The following is a 20,089-nucleotide window of genomic DNA, read 5'->3' on the forward strand; positions in this document are numbered from 1 at the left end:
GTCTTCACCTTATTTCTCCTTGATGACATTCAATAAAACTTTCGACATTTCAGTCTCCTGAAACTTCTTCAATCACGTCTACAGATAGAAATCAGACTTATCTCATGCTAGTATCTTTATGCCCTGACATGCACATGCACAATTGAACACACCTGGGGTTGACTTGGCTCAGAGGGATGTTTAGTCTCTCCGCTATATCGTCCACCGTCTCAGTGCCCTCAGAAATGATGCCCACACCTTTGGCGATGGCCTTGGCCGTGATTGGGTGGTCCCCCGTTACCATGATCACCTGAAAGCACACAAAAAGGTCCCATAAATCAAAGAGGATTCAAATTCAAATGTGTGCTGTAGTTACACAAGAAAAGAATGCTGCAAATACGTGTTAAGGGTTAAAATCAGGAAGTCAACTCCAAAGTCTTGCCATGGATGACATACGTACAAGGGTTGTGAAAAAACTTGTCAAATTATGAAACAAAAGTAATCATACTGTGTGTTTGCTGAATGGTGGAACTTTCAAAAACACTCGCCGTCCCTAGTTCTACCCTTCAGAAATCTGAAACAGCTTGACAGTGTCGTTAAACTTGTTTTTTATTTCCCTTCCAGGCAGTTATACTTTTTTAATGTTAAGTGCTTAGTTACTGTAGCACAACTTGCACAATGTAATTATTTTTTCAATCATCCTGACAGCACTAGAATATGGTGTATAGTTGGTTTAATTGTGGCTTTCTTCAAATCTGACAGAATGACTTTTTTTCCATTTCTGAGGCCAAAGGCTAAATATATAATAAAGCTAAAGTGAAAGAGAAAGAACAGGACCTTTATTTTTTAGGTTGGATTTGGTTGATAGTCTACATCTATAAAGCTCCTTGCTAGTTCTCCAGCACGTCACACTACATGTTAACATGCTCTAATTCACACATTCATACACAGAGCACACTGTCTTAGGGTTCTGAATTATAGAAAACACTTTGTCATGGAGAATGAAGGAGATGGGGATCAAACCACAAATCTTCCAATAAGAAGAAGATCTGCCCAATCTGTGAGCAACAGCTGCAATTTATACAGGAATCTCATGTAGAGATAGCTGAATGTGGATTATGAACCAATGGTTACTCTAAATGTAGAATTACACCATAACTGCATCCGCATAAATCTCAATGAATTGCTCATTGTGAACATCTGGAATATTGCATTTGAACATTATATGAAAAGTGAAGTACTAAAAATTAATATGGAGAGCGTTCTTGAAATCCCTAAAAACCATCAGTATCAACAGCAGAATGCAGTCTAAATGAGGGTGTCTTGAAGATAGTAGTGCGGTCTCTATTGCACCAAAGCCTTTGGACAAAGGATGCACATTGTACAGAAACATCAGAGCAACATCCATTAAAAGGTAATCAAAGCAGCAGACCATGTGCACTAGATTCTTCCTGAGCTCATGAGGAAACATAAACTTAATTGTCTTCTTTTAGCTCTAACAGACAAACATGTTCTGCACAAGACTTCATAGAACACACATATTCTTAGTAATATGTTGAGGTACCTCTTCACAGCAAATTAGTGTGTATCATCTGCATAGAGTTGAATTCTCGCAAACACATAAAACACTTTTAATGAGATTAAAGCATTGTGACTGAAGGTTTTCACATATCTTAATAGATACTGGCTTAGAGAGAGGCCATAGCTATGTTTCACATTTGCCTACAACGTCATAGTCTCTGATTATACCTCCAAACGCTCTCACACACTTCAGTTATTACATAAACCTTTAAAATAATGATGAAGACTTATGAGAGTGAATTAATTCCAACAACACATGAAGGTGTAGAACCACTAATTAAAAGGTAACACCCGCCCACATTCCCTATTACACCTTTAATGAAACAGAAAACATTTCCCACGTAATGAAACGTGTCCCAATTTTAGATTAAAAATAATTTTCTAGTCAAAACTGATATACGGCAGCTGAAACTCATGGAAAAATAAACCTCAAATTCTATCAGACGTTTGATCAGTTTTACAGCCTTGTTGAGCATATCTCCTCATCCATTTATTCACTTAGGCCATGATAAGATCTCCACTTCTCACTCGTTTTGTTTTTAAGCCAATTACAGTGTGTCTTTCAAAAAATCCAATATCAAAGGAAGCATGATAACTTTGTAACTGAAATTAAATGTGCAAAATCCCATTTCCACATCAGCAATACTCCCCAACCCCCCTCCTCCCAAACGAGACCGACTCATTCTGCTCACTATCCATTTACATCTCTGTTGGAAGTTGTTTAACCTTCCTGCAGCCCGGCTTATTACTTCCCTGGCAAAACATCTGCTCCGTGTCTATTTGCAGTTCATTAACACTTGATGAAAATTTGTACTAAATGTACGGAATCTGCATTTAACAAATTACATTTTTCTTCATCTGATATGAGAATATACTCAGCTCTATCTTCATCAAGTGTCATAACATTTAATTAACACCTAAAAAATAGATCCTTGTTTTTTGTGAGATTTATTTTATTTGGATACACCTTGGGGAGAACTTTACAACCCGAAGGTTACATCAGAACTATTACTAATGCCTCAGTGTGTTTTTCACAGTGTTTACAATAACATATTATCAGCTGCTTCCTTTGAGCAACAGAGCCTCATTTACCCACCGATCATTATCTATCAGGGTCCCTAAATCAGTTATCATCCGGGCTTTGTAAAGACATTTGACATGCAAATCCCTCCTCTAAAAAGCTTGCTACATGAAGCCCTCAGAAAAGGCTTTTCATGAACTACAATGAAGGTTGAATCTGTGGAACCAATTACCTTGATACCAGCAGAGCGGCATTTACCCACTGCATCAGGCACAGCGGCACGCGGTGGATCAATCATGGAGATGAGACCCAGGAAGCAGAGCTTCTCTGTGGGGAAGTTGGAGTCTTCTTCGTCGAAGGTGAATCCTCGGGGGAACTGCGATGAAGACAGATTTAGGTGGCAGAAGCCTGCAAGAGAAGCGGGATCAGTGAGGCGAGGGTTCATAAAAGAATGAAATATAATATCTCAGCTTATACGGCTGCTTTAGTTGCTTTTACATCAATTGACATTTTAACTGGCACTTAGTAGAGCTGAAGTAGACAAGCTTTTCATAACCCTCAGTCAGAAACATCAAAGAAACAATAAGGACACCGTAGTGTACCTTTGTTTAGATATTTACAGTAAAACACTACAAAGAGAAACTAACATGAGAGAAGTCTAAAGGCTCCATAAGCCAGTGATTCCCAAGGAGTGACGTTTCAAGATTAAGTTCCAATATCGTATGTGTGCATATATAGTATATATATAGTATATAACATTAAAAATGACTATAAGCATAATTAAAAACAAAGTACTTTGGTATACGCACATTCATCCTAGATTTATAAAAATTGGTGGACTAATGTCTCATCTCAAGACCAACAAAAAAAACAATTGGACCCATACCGTAAACCACACTGCCGTTTTGAAATTTTGTTAAAATAACAGTGCATTTTCAGCAATTTACATGGGTAATACTTTGTCCAACTCCTCCCACGGCATTTGTCTGATTCACTTCAAATTTGGTGTATAGCTTGGAAAGACCATAAGGATAAAACGTTTTACATCTCATGTACAAATCTTAAATGGCGTGGCATTGGCAGTTCAAAAATGTTGGATGTCTCGCTCTAAAACTGGAAGTCGTTGTAACTCAAACCTACTGGCTCCAATCTGATCATCTGAACACAACCACTTGCTAACATCAAGTCTTCCTCAAAGTGCAGCATACTGGTTAGAGGCAGAAAGCCTTGTGTGACAGGCATCATTGGAGCAACATCAAATTTACATTGTGTGACCTACACATGTAGCTGCATCTAAAACACATGACAAAGGGCCCGTTCAGCGCTGGCTGGATCAATGATTAGCGTTGTGATTCATAACATTGTTAGTTTCAGTATTAGAACCATTTTCAGTGTTTATTTAAGTTTCATTGTAACCATTTGTGCCGTTACACTACTACTACTATTAAGTGATGTTACTGTTATCAGTAGTTGTTATTACTAACATTACTATATCTATTATTATCATCACCATTGTTTTTACTACTGTCGTTACTTTTGCATCATTACTTTTATTTTACTGTTATAACAACTTTGTGATGAAGTACTTGAAATCGGTCTTGGTCTCAATACCACTTTTTGAAGGTCTCTGTCTAATCTCGGAATCGAAAGCATTTTTACTGGCTCTTGACTCGATCTCAGACTCAGTGGACCCCGGATTTTAAATCAAGACCGGTCAAGACCACCACCGGCTATTTTTCTACAACATTACTGTGATTAGAAGAAAGAACAAATAACTTCAATTAATTTGTATTTAGATTTTTATCCCCTGGTTACGGCTGCAACCTTCCCGGAGTTACGGTCTTAGGGAGGGACACGCCCCCTCACACAAGATGATGATTTTTCAGTGATATGGTCTTGCTCTTGTCTCGGTCTCGCCCTGCCTTGGTCTTGGTCTTGATTCGGTCGCAATCCCCAAAGGTCTTGGTCTTGTCTCAGTCTCAGAGCACCCTGGCCCTGGGTATGTCTTGGTCTGGGTTAGTATGGTCTTGACTCATTGCTGTCCATAGCATTGTTGTTATTGTTATTGTTGATGTCAATATCGTTATCATTGTTATAATTAATTGTACTTATTAATATCAGTATCATTGATGAAATGATTAAAGGCAAACACTAGCTTTATAAATATGGTGTGAAAGACTTGGGATCTCTGTTTTCATACAACTTCACAAAATGTATTTCCTACTGGCTGCAATGATCTTTACCTAACAGTATACATATCATTCTTAATATTGGATGTAGTTTTTGTTATTGCAGGTATGAAATACAAACCAACCCACCACTTTCATGAATTTATGATCCACAGCCCTTGAAATATGTACTTCTTGAATCCCCATGGAGCAAAGCAAAACATAATGCTTCTGAGGAAAAGCCCGGCTCAGCCTAAAAGCAGAGAAACCTTTCTTTGTCACGAAAACTCCCGACACATCATCCTCATCACCCAAGGCATAAGTGAGGTTTAATAATTTACATGAACTCAGGAGCTTCACTCCCAAAAAGAAATGGCACTATTCCACATTTAACTGCTTGAAAAAAGTGACACCCACTCTAACAAAATGATGATGGCACATAATTGTTACCTATGGCACTTTTTAAAAGAAGCAAGGTAACTTGTTTTTTTTTTTTACTTGGTTGACAAAACGATGACATTTAGAGAGTTTGGATGCTGAACACTTAAGAGATATGGAAAGTTGAACTTCATCTGATGATTTTCTTTCCACCTAAAAATCTGTCTTTGGCATTTAATAAGGAAAATGTTATTTCCTGAACAAATCAACTTAGAATTTAGTGCAGTGTCCGACCTGAGTTAAATTAAAAAATCATTTAAAAACTCATAATCCTTACATTACATACAAATTTTAAACCACCTGTGTTAAACTTGAGGTTTAATCTTGAGTCCATTGCCTTTCTAGTTAAGTCTGCAGTGCCAAAACCTGCAATAGATGCAGTTCTGTGGGAACATTTGGCTTAACTACCCTCTTTTACCAAGGTGATTATAAAAGGTAAGAGCTGTGTTTAACTGCTTCTTTGTGCTTCCTGTTTCCCTAACAGGCTGATTAAACATGTTAGTGTGAAACATACCGAGCACTCTCTCTCCCAGGCCTCCCAGCTCCATGTAGGCATTCTGGAAAGCATCACTCCAGTTTTCATCGAGTGGATGCTCCTGGCCATGGACCATAATGGTACTGCACCTGTAAAGCATTTATCAGATTAAAAAAATCAATCAGCGATATTGGCTGGTGTAGAGGTAATAATAACACAAGGTGGTGGAACTATGAGACCCAGTTCAATCAAAATGTGCCAACCGAGCTTTAAGAAGGAGCATTGTTTGTTCTGAAAGTGCACTTCTAATACAGAGAACAGGATTTGAATGACACTCAGAATATGTTATACTACGCATTATTGTTAATCTTTGCACAAAGACTTCACTTAGTAGGCCATTGGGCTCGCCAGTTGTATTTGATCCAAATCCAAATGTTAGAGTGAACTCAATACAGGAATTACAACACGTGGTACACTGGGCCAGATTTAAGCCAATACTGGAGTGAAATTATTCTTTGATTAGGAACGACGCCAAAATACGCTTAAGAAGGTACAGTTTAGACACAACATGTTGACCAGAGATTTTCTTCAGGTGATCTTATGGCATCCAGTAAGTGTGCCAGTATATCTCTCTTATTCTGGGTGCTGTTTTTGAATTGTTCTGAACCTACATGATGTGTATATAACCAGCTTACTTACTTATTTCTTTTCTGGGGAACAGAAATATCTTGATTAAATCAGATTTTTTTTAAAAAGGGGGCCTTCAGCATCTCAGCCTTACCCAAATATTATAAATAGGAAATAATGAAAAGCATTTAGAGAATAATACAGGTGTTTTTCAATACTGGTTGCTTTGCTAGTTATCTGTACTATTGGTTTTATTTTGAAGGTTTCAGCTTTGGCTAACTGATACAATGCAATGTATTACATCTGGTCATCAAAGGTACCCATGGGGTGCACACTTCACTGGATTTAATTGATCCTTATTCATTGCATTTTATATTGACAAATGACTTTGCAGTTTTCCAAAGAAACAAAGAATTTCTTTCAAACTACTTTATCAAAATTTCTCTTAAATCATGCTGGTATGTGGATCACACTGAACCTTTATATTACAGACAAATGTATAAGTATCAGCTAAAGAAGGAAAGAAAATATATCCATTCATTTGATTTTAAAAAGGCGCTGGTTATTTTCCATTGCCTGCTGGGTAATGTAGTTTTGAACAAGCAGCCCTCCAACAGGAGTTTAATGTGAATCTATTGTGAGACTTTTTTCACCAGCAGATTAATTAAGCACATTTGGTGCTCCAGTGAGTAATGATGACAGCAGGACGGCGTATACATGTTTTACTCAGATGAACTTATACTGTGTCATAGTGATGAAAGAGTGCATCAACAGCATGACTAACTGATACCTTAAATGGTTTCTCGTAGTTTCTATTTGCTCTAATGTGTTTCAGATAAAGAACAATACTTATTACGAGGATCAGTTCAAGTTGGTTCGATTTTTTTTTTTTTTTATGGGATTTCATGAGAATAAGATCAACAAACACAGATATATTATCAGCCTCCGAGGAGGGTTTGTTTTCACGATATCCCTGGAAGAAAATGAATAGTTAAATGAAAAACAAGAAAACACATTGTACAGCCTTACTTGTGAGACACATAATCGATTCATTATTGATCAACCAACCTGTCCAAGATTCTCTCCGGAGCTCCCTTCATGACCAGAATATGGCCAGAGGGATTGTCCTCCGCTTCATGGACAGAGAGCTTGAAAAAAAAAAAGAGAAGAGAGGAAAGGATTTAACAGGAAAGGATTGATTTTCAAGCAACACTTTCTGTTTCCTGCTCGTCTTAAAAAGCGTCTGCTACAGTAAGAAGGAGGCTCTGACGCCACATGCAGCTTTGTAACACTCAACATTAGATTTCAGGTCAATGCCAACACTCATCTTTTAGTGTCATAGGGATGGAAAAAAAAAAAAAAAAAAACCTGGACACTAACATGACTGAGTGCACAATGCAAGTCATATGTATTCCCTGTGTTGAAGGACGATTCATTCACACTCTCACATGTATTCCTGTGGTGTTACACCTCGGCTCTACTCCTCCCCTAACAAACAAACACACACACATATGAGCACACACATGCTACCTCAGGTAATTTGTATCGGAGTCACAGCATATCTAATCTAAGAAAACCAGAACAAAATTGCTTTTTTTCCCCCCCCTCCTCCTACGCTCTCAACACAGACACTCCTATTTAAAGTCAGGTGCAACCAAACACATGCAGGAACTCCTTTGTTTGCTCGTACCACTATCCCTGTTGGGTTATTCATTTGCTGGTTCAATTCTCCAGACGGAGAGGGATTGACTGGGTGTGGTAAAAATCAGAAACACTCCTCTCTGCATTAATTGCGGCGGTTCCCTTGAATAAGGTGTTACATATCTCGCCGCATTCACTCGCTCTTGGTTCAATATCAAAGTTTCATTTTCGTGTTGCTGTCGACTCCTACTGGAATTTGCAAAGCTTAACTTCAGACCCTTTAGTAGAGGCTGTTGTGAAATATCGTGTGCAATAAAAAAAAACGAGTAATACCACCCAGGAAACTGCACGCTTTAGTTGTTGTCGTTGCTGTTTATGTTATGTATATTTTATTCTCTAAAGTCGTCAGAACGGTCGGGGAAAGCATTTGCAAATCTTGATGTTTTCTAAAATTGAATCCCTGTTTATCACATAGAGAGTCTTATACTTTGACTCATTTTATTGATTTACAGCCAGTTCATCAGACAGCAGCTCCTCTTGTCTTACTCCAGCTCGTCATCAACCTGAGTTGCATCATTTTCGTCGGCTGCAGTGAGCAGTGCACAGAATCACATTTCCCCAAAAATGTCTCAGCCTGGCTGTTAACATCTCTGACAGAGGAAATGTTTGTCTAGCAACAGAACATCCAACCAAAATGAAACTGCTTTCCAGACAATGTAGTGTTTGTGGCCTGTCGGGCGCTCTCCAAGTATAAATGTGCGAGCGGTAAGAATGAGAGAGGAGGGGGTCGTTAAAGAGCGTGCGTGCTCAGGCTGCCTTCTCCGGATGAAAAGGTTAAAAATGAATATGCATGATACACTCAAAACAAGTTTAAAAAAAAACTGTTTTTCAAGACTTGGAAATGCATTCTTTAGAAAATCAGTTTAAAGTGCACCAACAGAGTTATAAAACATTTTCATACATAAAGGCAAAATGAGGAGTTATGTAACTGTGACTGTATGTGCAGATTCCCTCTCTCTGTATCTATTTCATTATCGTCTCTCGTTGTTGTTTTTTTAATTTAAATATTCAGATTTGGAATCCACGATTATTACCAGCTCATAAGGCAGGACTCAAAACAACTTTGTGATTTAGTTACATTCATGGTTTGGTCAGGAGAACTGGAAACATCCTTTCACCTTTATTCCTATGAAAGCTGCTCAGTGAAACATGAAGCCAAAAATGTTCAACTTAATTGTTTTGATCCAGCAAATAGCTTCGGTGTGGTGGGCCCAATATAGAAAGCGAACTAGCGCATTTTTGAAGCCCATTTCTTACTGTGGCTCTAATGCACTAAGGGGAGGATAACGGCTCTTTTAAATGGTAAACGTACTTTTAGTCTTCTGTCTACTCAAAGCGCTTTTACACCGCAGGTCACACCTACACATTCACACACTTGGCTGCTATGTAGTGAGACCATCAAAAGTAACTAATCCCATTCATACACATTCATACGCCGCCGATAAAGCAGCGAGGGCAATTCAGGGTTAAGCGTCTTGCCCAAGGACACATCGGACATGTTGCTGGGATTGAACCCCCGACCTTCTGGTTGAGAGATGACCGCCTCTACCAACTGAGCCACAGCCGCCCAATAAGAGCTATTTGGACATTCATAATGGGATGTTAATGCTCTTTTAATTTACACTTATTTCACAAAATTAGAAAAAAAGTTTCTGTGGGTTTACTTGGTTTTGGGAACTTTGTCAAATTGGCTTCGAAGCCTGAATCACTTAGTGAGAACATTGTTTTTCACTAACCCTTATCTCCCTTCTCTGAGAGGCCAAAGATGAAGCCTCAGCTGAATATACACAAACATCTGCACCACAGGATTATGGGTAGAGGTAAGTGTGTTTGTTTTATTTATAAGAGAGGAGGGGCCGACTGGAAGGACACAAATCATACAACATACAAAACATACAGCAGCTCATGAACACACTTATCTGTCTGCCTTTTAGGGAGGAATTATGTTGAATAAAGAAAGTGAGAAAGACCATATACATTCTGCATATCATTAACAGTTTAACGTGAAGTTTAATCCTAATCTTTCTTTTCTTTCTTTAAGTGCAAAATTAGGTTTAATAATGGAAATAAGAATAAAAAATATGTACCGCTAATTCAGGCAGCTAAAAATTACATTTTCTTTTTTTACAAAAGATCTTTAAGTGCAGTGACTTAGATTGAAAGTCCCCCCCCCCCCCCCCCCCCAGACAAAGCAGTACACACTATCTCTTTTCTGATTTTGTCAGCCAAACATATCATGCATATTCAATATGAGCGGTGTAAAATGTAACCAGAGGCTGTTTCTGCAGCTTGCTGTTTCACACCTACCCAGCAGCAAGGGTTCCAGGCGTTAATATTTACAATATAGAAATTTTCCATCTTTATGCTGATGGACTTTTTTTTGCGGCTCATGAAGAGACTTCAACATTTGTTTTCAGTCTGTTTCATAGCCGACTACAAACTCCTTAAAGGAGCTTTAATTATTTTTTTTTACAGACTTGCACCATCCGAACTTCCAAAAAAAGCCATGATGTAACCCCGCTGTGGCGTGCAGTACCTGGTACTTGTTGGTGGAGTTGAAGGGGATCTCCACCATTTTGGGGTTCCTGGCTCTCATCTCACGGACGCTCCCACAGCACAGCTCGATGCATTTCAACAGAGCCGACTCTGACGCATCCCCTGCTGTCTCCCTCTGGGGGGAAACACACACACAGACCCACATTAGCACAGTCACTCACATATGCATATTAAGAAGGTGGTGTAGCGTGTCTCACTGCATGTGGTTATCACTCTGCTGTGGAAAGAAGCGCCGACGGTCTTAAGCTGCATCTAAAAGTTGTTGTTTTTTTAAACTTCCATGAAGTTGTTATTAATGATACAACATTTTCTGAGCATCATCTTCATCACAGATGCTTGAAGTCTGACCACAACTCTGTTTTTAAGAAAAGTTCACACGATGATGGGAAAAGAATATTGTTGGAGGAACACATTAGTCAATCAATAGCAAAGTAGTTACTTAAGCTGCAGCTTACAAGTCTATTTATTCTTTAAGGAATAAAAACTTCATCATTTTCTTTTGTTTTGATGATTTTTGATCAGAGTTGTTTGCAGAGAAGGCTTTGATTTTAATAAGTAGCAGGCATCATTTAATCATCAAAACATGTACTCTTAGTTTGAGAATATTTTAACAAACTTGTAAAAACCTGTTGTGCAAACATTTAAACATCCAGAAAAACCTCCACGAGAATAAAAGTGTTGAATAATTGCACATGCAGACATCTACACACTGACACAGAGACGCCCGCTGTGTAAAGCTCAGAATTGATTTATCCCCCTTTTCAGATGCACATTCTTGATATTTGTTTTTGTGTTGTGTTGCAGGTTTATCACCCTCAGCCTGTGTGTCGGAGCGAGTTGTTTGGTGCTTGAATCTTTCAGGAGAAAATGTCTCCTCTGATAATAACCTGTAAAATCCTCCCTTGATAAAAATCCTGTAATAACCACAGCAATCCCTCCTAGTCTTGGAGGCAATTTATTAAAAACCCACGCTGAACTGATTGACCTGGCGCCAACCGGGGCCGAAACCATGACGAGATTTCTCTTTGTTCCTGTTTATTCATTCATGAACAGCCGCAAAAACAAGGACGCGCGCTCCACGAGATTTGTCCTGGTTTGTGCCTTTTCTTTTCCATGAATGAGTAAATAGACCAAGGAAATTCTCTTTCTCTGTTTTTCCGGGTGCAGATGGGGACTTGTTGTTTGTAATGGTAGTGCAGCTCGGGCCTTGACTGCTGTGTTTGAGTGCTGTCAGGAGATATGGCTGTTCACTTAATGCAGGGGAGGTATGCCCGGGCAGCTTGAGGGGGCGGAGAGGCAGCGGTGGCAGGGAGCGCTCTCACCGGAGTCGAGGAGCTGTAATCCCTGTCGCTGAGAGCCACACAGAATTTTCTTCAGGTCAGTGTAGCGCAGGTTTGTAGAACACTGGGATGTTATTGACTCACAGACCGAGCAGTGTGTGTGTGTGTGTGTGTGTGTGTGTGTTTGTGTAGCAGTATGGGGGAGTTATTTCCAGGGGTGCATTGGATTATCCTCAGCATGTGTGTGTTTATGTGTGAGAGGGAGGCTAAGCGTGTAAACCAGTGTGAGTGTCAAGAGGTATTGACAAACCATTTTTACTGGTTGTTTTTTTACCATGTGGGTGAGGCTGGACGGGCCACAGAGAACAAAACAAGTATATTTACTCAACAAGGGCTTCAACTTGACTCTACTGAAGTGATCTCATATCACTAACATACTAGATTAGATCTTTTGCCTCACTTTTCACACACCCGTACTCTGACACACCACCACCAGTGAACGCCATTTCATTCATTCTACTCTCCTTAAATGGGAGAAGCGGAGGGCAAAGATGGTGACTCACTGCAACTAAGAGGTATGTCTGTCCCACTCTAGCTGGTATGGCTTTTTCTTCTTTCCGTCTTAAGTCTGTGTGTGTTATTTCGTTTGCATGTGTACTCCAGAACCGTCTGAAAATTAAAGCTTTTCAAATGTGATGCAACTTTGTGGAAATGCAGCAGCTGTTGTGACGGAGACCAGCTGACGACTGGAAGGGAAACCTAGCGACGTATTGACAGCCGTTGTGCCGCAACGCCTTGGCACATCATCCTACATTACATGTTATTCAGATATCTGAATGAATGTTTAAAGAGTTCCAGCCCGGTCTGAGTAACCCTGAATCTTCTCTCAGAAGGAAGAAGATGAAACTCCAGGTGAAGAGTTTGAGTTGGCTCAGACACTTTTTTCTGTTGTTGTCTGAAATAGTCTGCTCATAGATTCATTTTTCACTCTCATGATTTTCATAGCAGTTTTTTTAAAATCTGAGGCATCTGGAATTTTGTGCTGTGAGCGTATGACAGCTAAAGATGCTACATCCTTTGAATAACAGGAAAGACATTATATCATTAAAAAATATGTATGCACTTTTTTTCACCTAGAGGTGGTGGTATGTAGAAAGAAATTTAATCAAAGTACTTCACTTTCTTTGCATAAAATGACCTTTATCTGTACTCCACTACATTAGAAGTATCTACAAAATCGATATAACGACTACTTTTTGCTCCTTACTTTTAAGATACGGCATCATCAATTCATGTAATTGCCCAATGCTATTTTAACAGCTCCATCAGCTGCAACATCAGTGTGCTACGTAACTACAGGTGAGCCAGGTGGAACTTAAAGACATGAACTTTCCTTCAAAATAATATTTATCATGTCGTGGGAGATCTTTAAAAGACACGCTGCTATTTCAAATTGCATGAAATTCAGGCTATTGATGTATGATTCATGCATGAGAGTGATTCATCACTAATTTACTTTAAAGCCCCTGTGAGGAGTTTCTAGCTGGTTATGAAACAGAAATCAATAGTGACGCCTCTATATGACCTACAGAAGAAAACAAGACCATCAAAGGGAAGATTGGTTATTTCTAAACAGTCATTTTTAATGTCTGTAGCTGCTAGTGTGGAGTAAGTGTCGAACAAGACGATTCACAGCATGCTGAAGAAACAGACTTTTTATTTTTTATTTTTTTTTTTTACATTTTCCACTGAATATTTACAACTAGTGACACATACGACTGTGAAATGAAAGCAGGATCAGATTTTCTGTCAGAAAACAGGACAAGAAAAGCAAAGGGATGAGACTGACTACTTTGTCCACAGGGGGGCGCCAAAATTCACAAAAACCTAAAGTTCCTCACAGGAGCTTTAACAGAGATACCAGATGTTGTTATTTCCCTCCTGATTAAAGCATGGCAGCACATTGTTCATTTCCTTTTACCTGATTTATTTACAGTAAATGCTGTATCGACTGTGATGGATCCTTTGTGTGTAGCCTGGTCTATTTTGGTCGGTATTTACACTGCGTATGTCACCATGTTGTTATAAACTGTCTGTTGATGTGTGACCCTTGTATTTCATGTCTTAATTGTTCTGATAAATGACTGTGCTCATTTGTATGTGATGACTTACTTATGTTAATGAGCCTCGATTTCTTGTTAACAGCCTTCCGTGCTTTGATTTGACGCTCGAACATTTAATGTGTTTGTTAGCTGATTCCCTCTTTGACCTATTTGTGTCTTACTTGTGCCAACAACTCCCGGATATTGTACATCACTCAGTGCCCTGCTTTGCTACGCCATGTTGCATCATACCTCCAGGTGCGATATTACAAATTACTTGTGCTGAAATAAAGCGCAAAAAGAGCCCCAGTCCCTCTTTGAGCCACTACAAAAACTATAAGATGTATGTAAGTGTGTTACTGAAAGGGGTAGTTTTGCTGAAAAAAATAGTTCTTATGATTTAAATTATTAAAGAGGCCATATTATCCCCCTTTTCCACCTTTTCAAACAGTCCCCCTGTGGTCTAAATGAAACATCTGTGCTGTGCTTTGGTCAAAATATAACATGAATCAAGCACCAGAGGAGGTTTGTGACCCTGTATAAACCAGCTTCTCTTCTACCTCTGTAGAGAGAATACAAATTGTGGACCTGCGCAAAAGTTTTGTTCTAGGCTGGGGGTGGAGTCCATGTGTGGAGATATCAGGGGAGGGGAAAGTGTTGCAAGCGTTGTCACTATACCTGGTTAGCTTGCATAAATGGAGCCTGTTGCTGTTGAAGGTGACAGTGCTGTTTGGACTGCAACGGCCATGTGGTGGGTTATGTAATTGATCAGTGGGGCACACGGGTATAATGGGAATAAGGGATTTCTTCACTGAGTGCTTGTGCTTTTATTAGGGCAGAGATATCTTGTTTTATTTTTATTTTTAAAAGCATCAAAAACGATGCTACTCAATCGGAGCTCACTGCAGTGAAGGAACATGTCACCCAGGTGTAAAGGTATGTGTTCTAATTGGTTTTGGGTTGTAGGGAAATTAGCTCTCCTGGACTGTGACTAATAATGTATAATGGATATGGATAATGTAGCACAATTAAATATAATGTTTCCCCTACTAATAATGGACTATTCTTCTTTCTTTTTAATTGAATTAGAGCTGCACTACTATCTGAAATGGACTGAATTCTTCTTCCACATCTGCTTGTTCTTGAGTGACGGCTGGACTGACACTGCCCTGATGCTGTTAACTTCACCCTACCGGCAAACCATGCAGGCAGAATCATGTCTTATGAATAATGTGCATGCATTATTTCATCCTAGTGTAAAAAAGGCCTGCGCATAACGTCCTTGGGTTAAACTAAACCTGTTATACCCCACTGCCTAAGAGGGCAGAGATAATTCATGAGGCTGAAGCAGCAGTGCATTGATTTGTAAAGGTAGTTGTAGTGCCTCTACAGTCTGTGTGTGTTTGTGTGTGTTTGTGTGTATATATGTGTGGTGGAGGAATATACCATCACGATGGGGAAGTCCTCCTGTCCCGCTCTGAAATCAGCTCTGTTGCACAGACCGGCCACTCGAGACAGAGCAGTCCAAGTAGCAGAGCTCTTGTCAAAACCCAAACCTGGGAGAATAGAAGAGGGAGCTGTGTTAGACTGTTTTTAAAAAAAAAATTTTTTAAAGTAGGGCTCATGCAGTATTTATGCCACAGACTTAACTCTCGGTTCACAGAGTAGCACTGGATATTGTAGCTGAACAACACAGGTCAGTTAAGTTGAGCAATCACATGCTCCAGTCAGTCAAATAACATTCATTTTTTAAATGTCTGGAAAAAAATGTCACTGTTTGGAAACTTCCTGCATCAAAATTTCATTCCTTCCTCCACCTACTCGAACTGAAAATGACCCTTCAAGTCTTCTGCAGTCGCCTGCATTCATTTTTTATTTTTTTTCATCCTCTCTGTGGAGTGGTCACTGTCCCTGTTATTGTGCAAACAGAATACAGAAGCGTCAAGCACCACGAAGTTCACAGCAGAAACTGTGGCTGCAGTTGTTGAACTTGACAAAGCAATGTGCAAAAACCTGCAAAAACCTGCAAAAACCTGCAAAAAGCTGCAAAAACAAGTGTGGTTCGTCTGAAAAATGAACACACAGTGTTTCCTCAAGCGCCTCCACTGTTTCAGCTGAACTGACTTTTCTCAACCCTGCCGGCTATTCATTGTGTGATTTCACAATCGTCTGACTCAACACTCATTGGTATGCATAGAGCACCTGTTACTTTTTCTTCCAAAATCTTTTTTATGATTGCTAACAGCTTCTTTAAAAATTTGGCTCCGTTCGTCGCTGTTTGGAATGACACATTGGATCTGATTGGTTCTGCAGCAGCACTCTTGCTGGGGGACTCTGGGAAAAGACATGTTTGTATCTGAGGGGTTGTTCCGCCCTCGCATACTGCAGCTCAATTAATCCAAGCGCGAGTGCGGGCAGCGATGTCGGTTGGCGGCGTGAACATTGGACAGATGAATTTCAGCAGGTGGTCACACTCCCACTTCTGCGTTCCCACACTCCTCTCTATCTTCTCTTTCTATCTCTCCTCCTCTCTTTGCTTCCTTCCTTCCTCCCTCTGTCTTTTCATCTCTCCCTCCCTCCCCCACCACCACCCTCTCTCTCTCTCTCTCTCTCTCTCTTTATGTCTCACCAGTCTGGTCCTCGGTAGTGTCAGCCTCGTGGATCTGGTTGTCGAACCACATGTGGGCCACGGTCATGCGGTTCTGGGTCAGCGTGCCCGTCTTGTCGGAGCAGATGGTGGAGGTGGAGCCGAGAGTCTCTACGGCCTCCAGGTTCTTCACCAGGCAGTTCTTCTTGGCCATTCGCTTGGCAGTGAGAGTCAGACACACCTGGGAGGACGGTGGGAGGTGAGGGAAGGGAAGAGGATCAAGAAGAGAGGGAGGAAGGAGGAGAAGCAAGGATGGATGATTGTTAGTCAACGAGGGGAGAGAGCATGTGTACGCACCGGTGCGTTCAAGTGTTTGTGCATGTGAAACCATGCGTGGTCCAGATGCCTTAAGCGTTTGAGTGAGTTGCTGTGTTTGCATGTGTGAGTGTGTTTTGGTTGGCTGGTTAACAGCAGGTGCACAGACACATGAAAAAAACGATGAATAGACATTATTCCATATGCTGTAAAAAGACACATCAACACACATTGTATCGCATTGACCGTATTACTCACACAACATCAAAAGCAGCACAAACAAACATTCCCACTCACTACTCCTGGTGTTGCTTAAAGCCAAAGCAACTAAAGAAACCAGTCAGTGGAAGGTAATTTATTTTCTGGGACCAGTGAAATGCCGACTGATGGCATTTCAAATGCCAACTGGCGTACTTCTCGGCTCACGCTTCGTTTATCGTTGCAGAGAAAGTTAGATGCACTTCCACTTCTGCGGTGAGTAATAAATCACCTGCTTAGCTGTGTACCGCAGCGTCATTAGCGCCAAAGCTAACATTCACTGAAGGTAAATTAGAGTTAGGAAGAGCACAGGTGTAACTAATAACATTGACAATGGCTGGGTTCCATTTAAGTGTGCCAGTAAGCCATGACAGCGAGCCAGCAGGCACAACATCAGGGGCTCAACAACTGGCTTGATTAAAGCTGCACTAATCGATATTTTGTCTGTTACCAAGGGATGAAATGACTGTATGGGGAACAGCTGACAAAATAGAACTCCGAAGAACTAATATCAAAGCCTACATTTCCACCTAAGTTCCCAAGAGCCTTTGAGCCCCTTTTAGCTCATTATTTTTATTTCAGGCCCCCAGCACATTTTGTCTTTGGGCAAAGAAGTGAATTTATACGCTGTAAGCAACCTGCGCAGCAAGAAAACAGATACCCTGTTGATTAAATTAAATTAATGTTGATTCAATTACTAATCAACCAAAGTTAATAGACAGCTGGTGAAGAAGGTAAAACACCTGGAGGCATTTTTCTCATGGATTTGTGGCGACCAAAACAGAGCTAAAAGGAGCATTTCATAAAAGGTGTATTTTTGTTGTGTGTTGAAGAGAAGGGACTTTTTTTTTATGGATGCTCCTTTTGCTTCAAACCTGCTGGATAGTAGAGGGCCTGTGTCCACCGCTAATGCTGTTTACTGAGCTGCCAGCGCACACTTTCAATATAAAACCAATTCAGTTCAGCATCCTAAGTGCAACAATGCTTTCTAATTCAACTGTTTTTGTCACAGCTCTCGCAGCGCTCTCACTTTAAATTAGTTTCACTCAATGGAACACCGCCAGGCCCGTCAATGTCACTGATCTCTCACCGACCAATCAAAACCATTCCTTTACATTGTATTCAAGTATATGGAGCAGTTTTTAAACAGACTTAAAAGTCACTACGAAAAGAAGCAGAAGTGCTGCAAGACAACCTTCGTAGCCTAGCAACAGTACGAGCAGGTGAGAAGGGCTCTAAGGTCGTGAGCGGAGCCAGCGGGAAAAAAGCTGTCTATACTCGAGCCCTAACTAGCCAGTTGATGCTTAAATATCTCTGATGACCTGACTAGGTTTTAACTTGCAAGATAACGTATTTCAAGCTTCAAACTGCAAAATAAATCTATTAATGTAACTCTAACCGGCTAGCAAGAACTTACGATGCTGTTAGCCCTGTGTTTAATACCAGTCATAGAGATTAATAGTCAATACACACATGCTAATTATATCAGATGAATACAACCAAAAAGCTAACCAGCAACTTCATATACATAAAAACAATCAGGGCGTACCCAATCATTACAGCACCCTCCATAACTCATATACTTAGACACAACTTATGTCCAAGGCTCAGTTGCATTTATTAAAAAAAAATTAAAAAAAAAACAGTTTGCAACACACACTCTTTAATCCATAGTGCAGTTCATCTCTCTGTCCCAGAAGAATATGGTAAAATGGGGATGAGATTTATTTTTCATAACCTTTGAAATGAGGACATTTCAGTTGAACAAAGGGAAGTAAGTAAGACGGAGATGAGATTTATTTTTTGTGAAGTTTTATTTTATAGATCTTTATTTTCCTCAGGTTGAGATAATAATAACATTATTTGATTTAACGCTCATTTCATTTATATTTACATTTGAGCACTTTGCCTTTAAGGTTGCCCATGGTTACGGTTAGGGGGGCGTGATGTGGCTTTCAGACAAGTGAGGTATAACTTTTTATGTGTTCTGTCTGTTTTTGTGATGCCATGTTAAGGACGGACATTAAAGTATGAGACGCACAGCAGGGCTTTAACTTACCCACACCCGAAGGTACATTTATTCAGTATGTGTAGTGTTATAGTTAACGACAACCGAGGATTAAACTAGTAATAAACATCACCCAAGAAGTGCCGTTAAAATATCATGAGCGACCTTATGTATTAGAAACTGAAGTGAAAGTTGTCTTCTTACAGCACAAACAAACAGAGAGTGTGAGAGGACATTATGTCAATTAAAAAAACTAAATGAGCTCCACACCTGTTTAGATGAAAACCAGCAAAAACATCATTCATTGAGCATTTCTAATAATAGAGAAACACAGCCGTGCACACTACTCACCGTGACAGTAGCCAGCAGTCCCTCGGGCACGTTGGCCACGATGATGCCGATGAGGAAGATGACGGCCTCCAGCCACGTGTAGCCCAAGATGATCGACAGGATGAAAAAGGAAACGCCCAGGAAGACAGCCACGCCCGTGATGATGTGGATGAAATGCTCGATCTCGATGTTGATGGGCGTGCGGCGCACTTCGAGCTCCGACGCCAGCGTGGCGATGCGACCCATCACGGTTCGGTCACCGGTTGCTATGACGATGCCGTGGGCCGTACCTAAGAAGAAGAGGAGGAGGAGGAGGAGGAGGAGGGTGATTAAATGTGTCACTTAAACAGTTAAGACTGTGCATGTTTGAAAAGCAGGACTTTCTCAGAGTGGTTTGTCAAGAAGATGTCACTCTTTTAAATGTTTCTGCCTCTCACGGCGATATATAAAGAGACAAATGACCGTTAACAGGTTGTAAGACACTGCAGGAGCTGAGTGTTGTATTTAGTAAACAGGAGGGAGGGTTGATAGGGTGGATGAGGAGTGGTGATGGATGGAGGTGGATCACAGGTGTTGGGGAGTGATTGATGGTCGGGTGGACTTAACAGATGCTAAGTGGAGGACGGAGGGAGTGAGAAAAGAATCTAAATCAGTTAAATTACA

The 20,089-nt window shown here is 40.3% G+C and overlaps 2 protein-coding genes across 2 annotated transcripts in view; one reads left to right on the forward strand and one right to left on the reverse strand.

The window, feature by feature from the left end:
* LOC132979516 (uncharacterized) overlaps positions 1–20,089 on the forward strand; it is a 358,936-nt gene that overhangs the window by 285,887 nt on the left and 52,960 nt on the right. The gene's annotated exons all lie outside the window — the stretch shown is intronic.
* Positions 1–20,089, reverse strand: part of atp1a2a (ATPase Na+/K+ transporting subunit alpha 2a) — a 51,385-nt gene that overhangs the window by 15,673 nt on the left and 15,623 nt on the right. The window contains exons 8-15 of the mRNA XM_061045364.1: positions 19,448–19,716; positions 16,558–16,756; positions 15,375–15,484; positions 10,527–10,661; positions 7,358–7,437; positions 5,702–5,811; positions 2,814–2,989; positions 153–289 (exon numbers count right to left, since the gene is read on the reverse strand). Coding sequence (XP_060901347.1) covers positions 153–289; positions 2,814–2,989; positions 5,702–5,811; positions 7,358–7,437; positions 10,527–10,661; positions 15,375–15,484; positions 16,558–16,756; positions 19,448–19,716 — 1,216 coding nt within the window. The remainder of the gene's footprint in view (positions 1–152; positions 290–2,813; positions 2,990–5,701; positions 5,812–7,357; positions 7,438–10,526; positions 10,662–15,374; positions 15,485–16,557; positions 16,757–19,447; positions 19,717–20,089) is intronic.

Source organism: Labrus mixtus, chromosome 8 (assembly GCF_963584025.1).
Source record: "Labrus mixtus chromosome 8, fLabMix1.1, whole genome shotgun sequence".
NCBI lineage: Eukaryota > Metazoa > Chordata > Actinopteri > Labriformes > Labridae > Labrus > Labrus mixtus.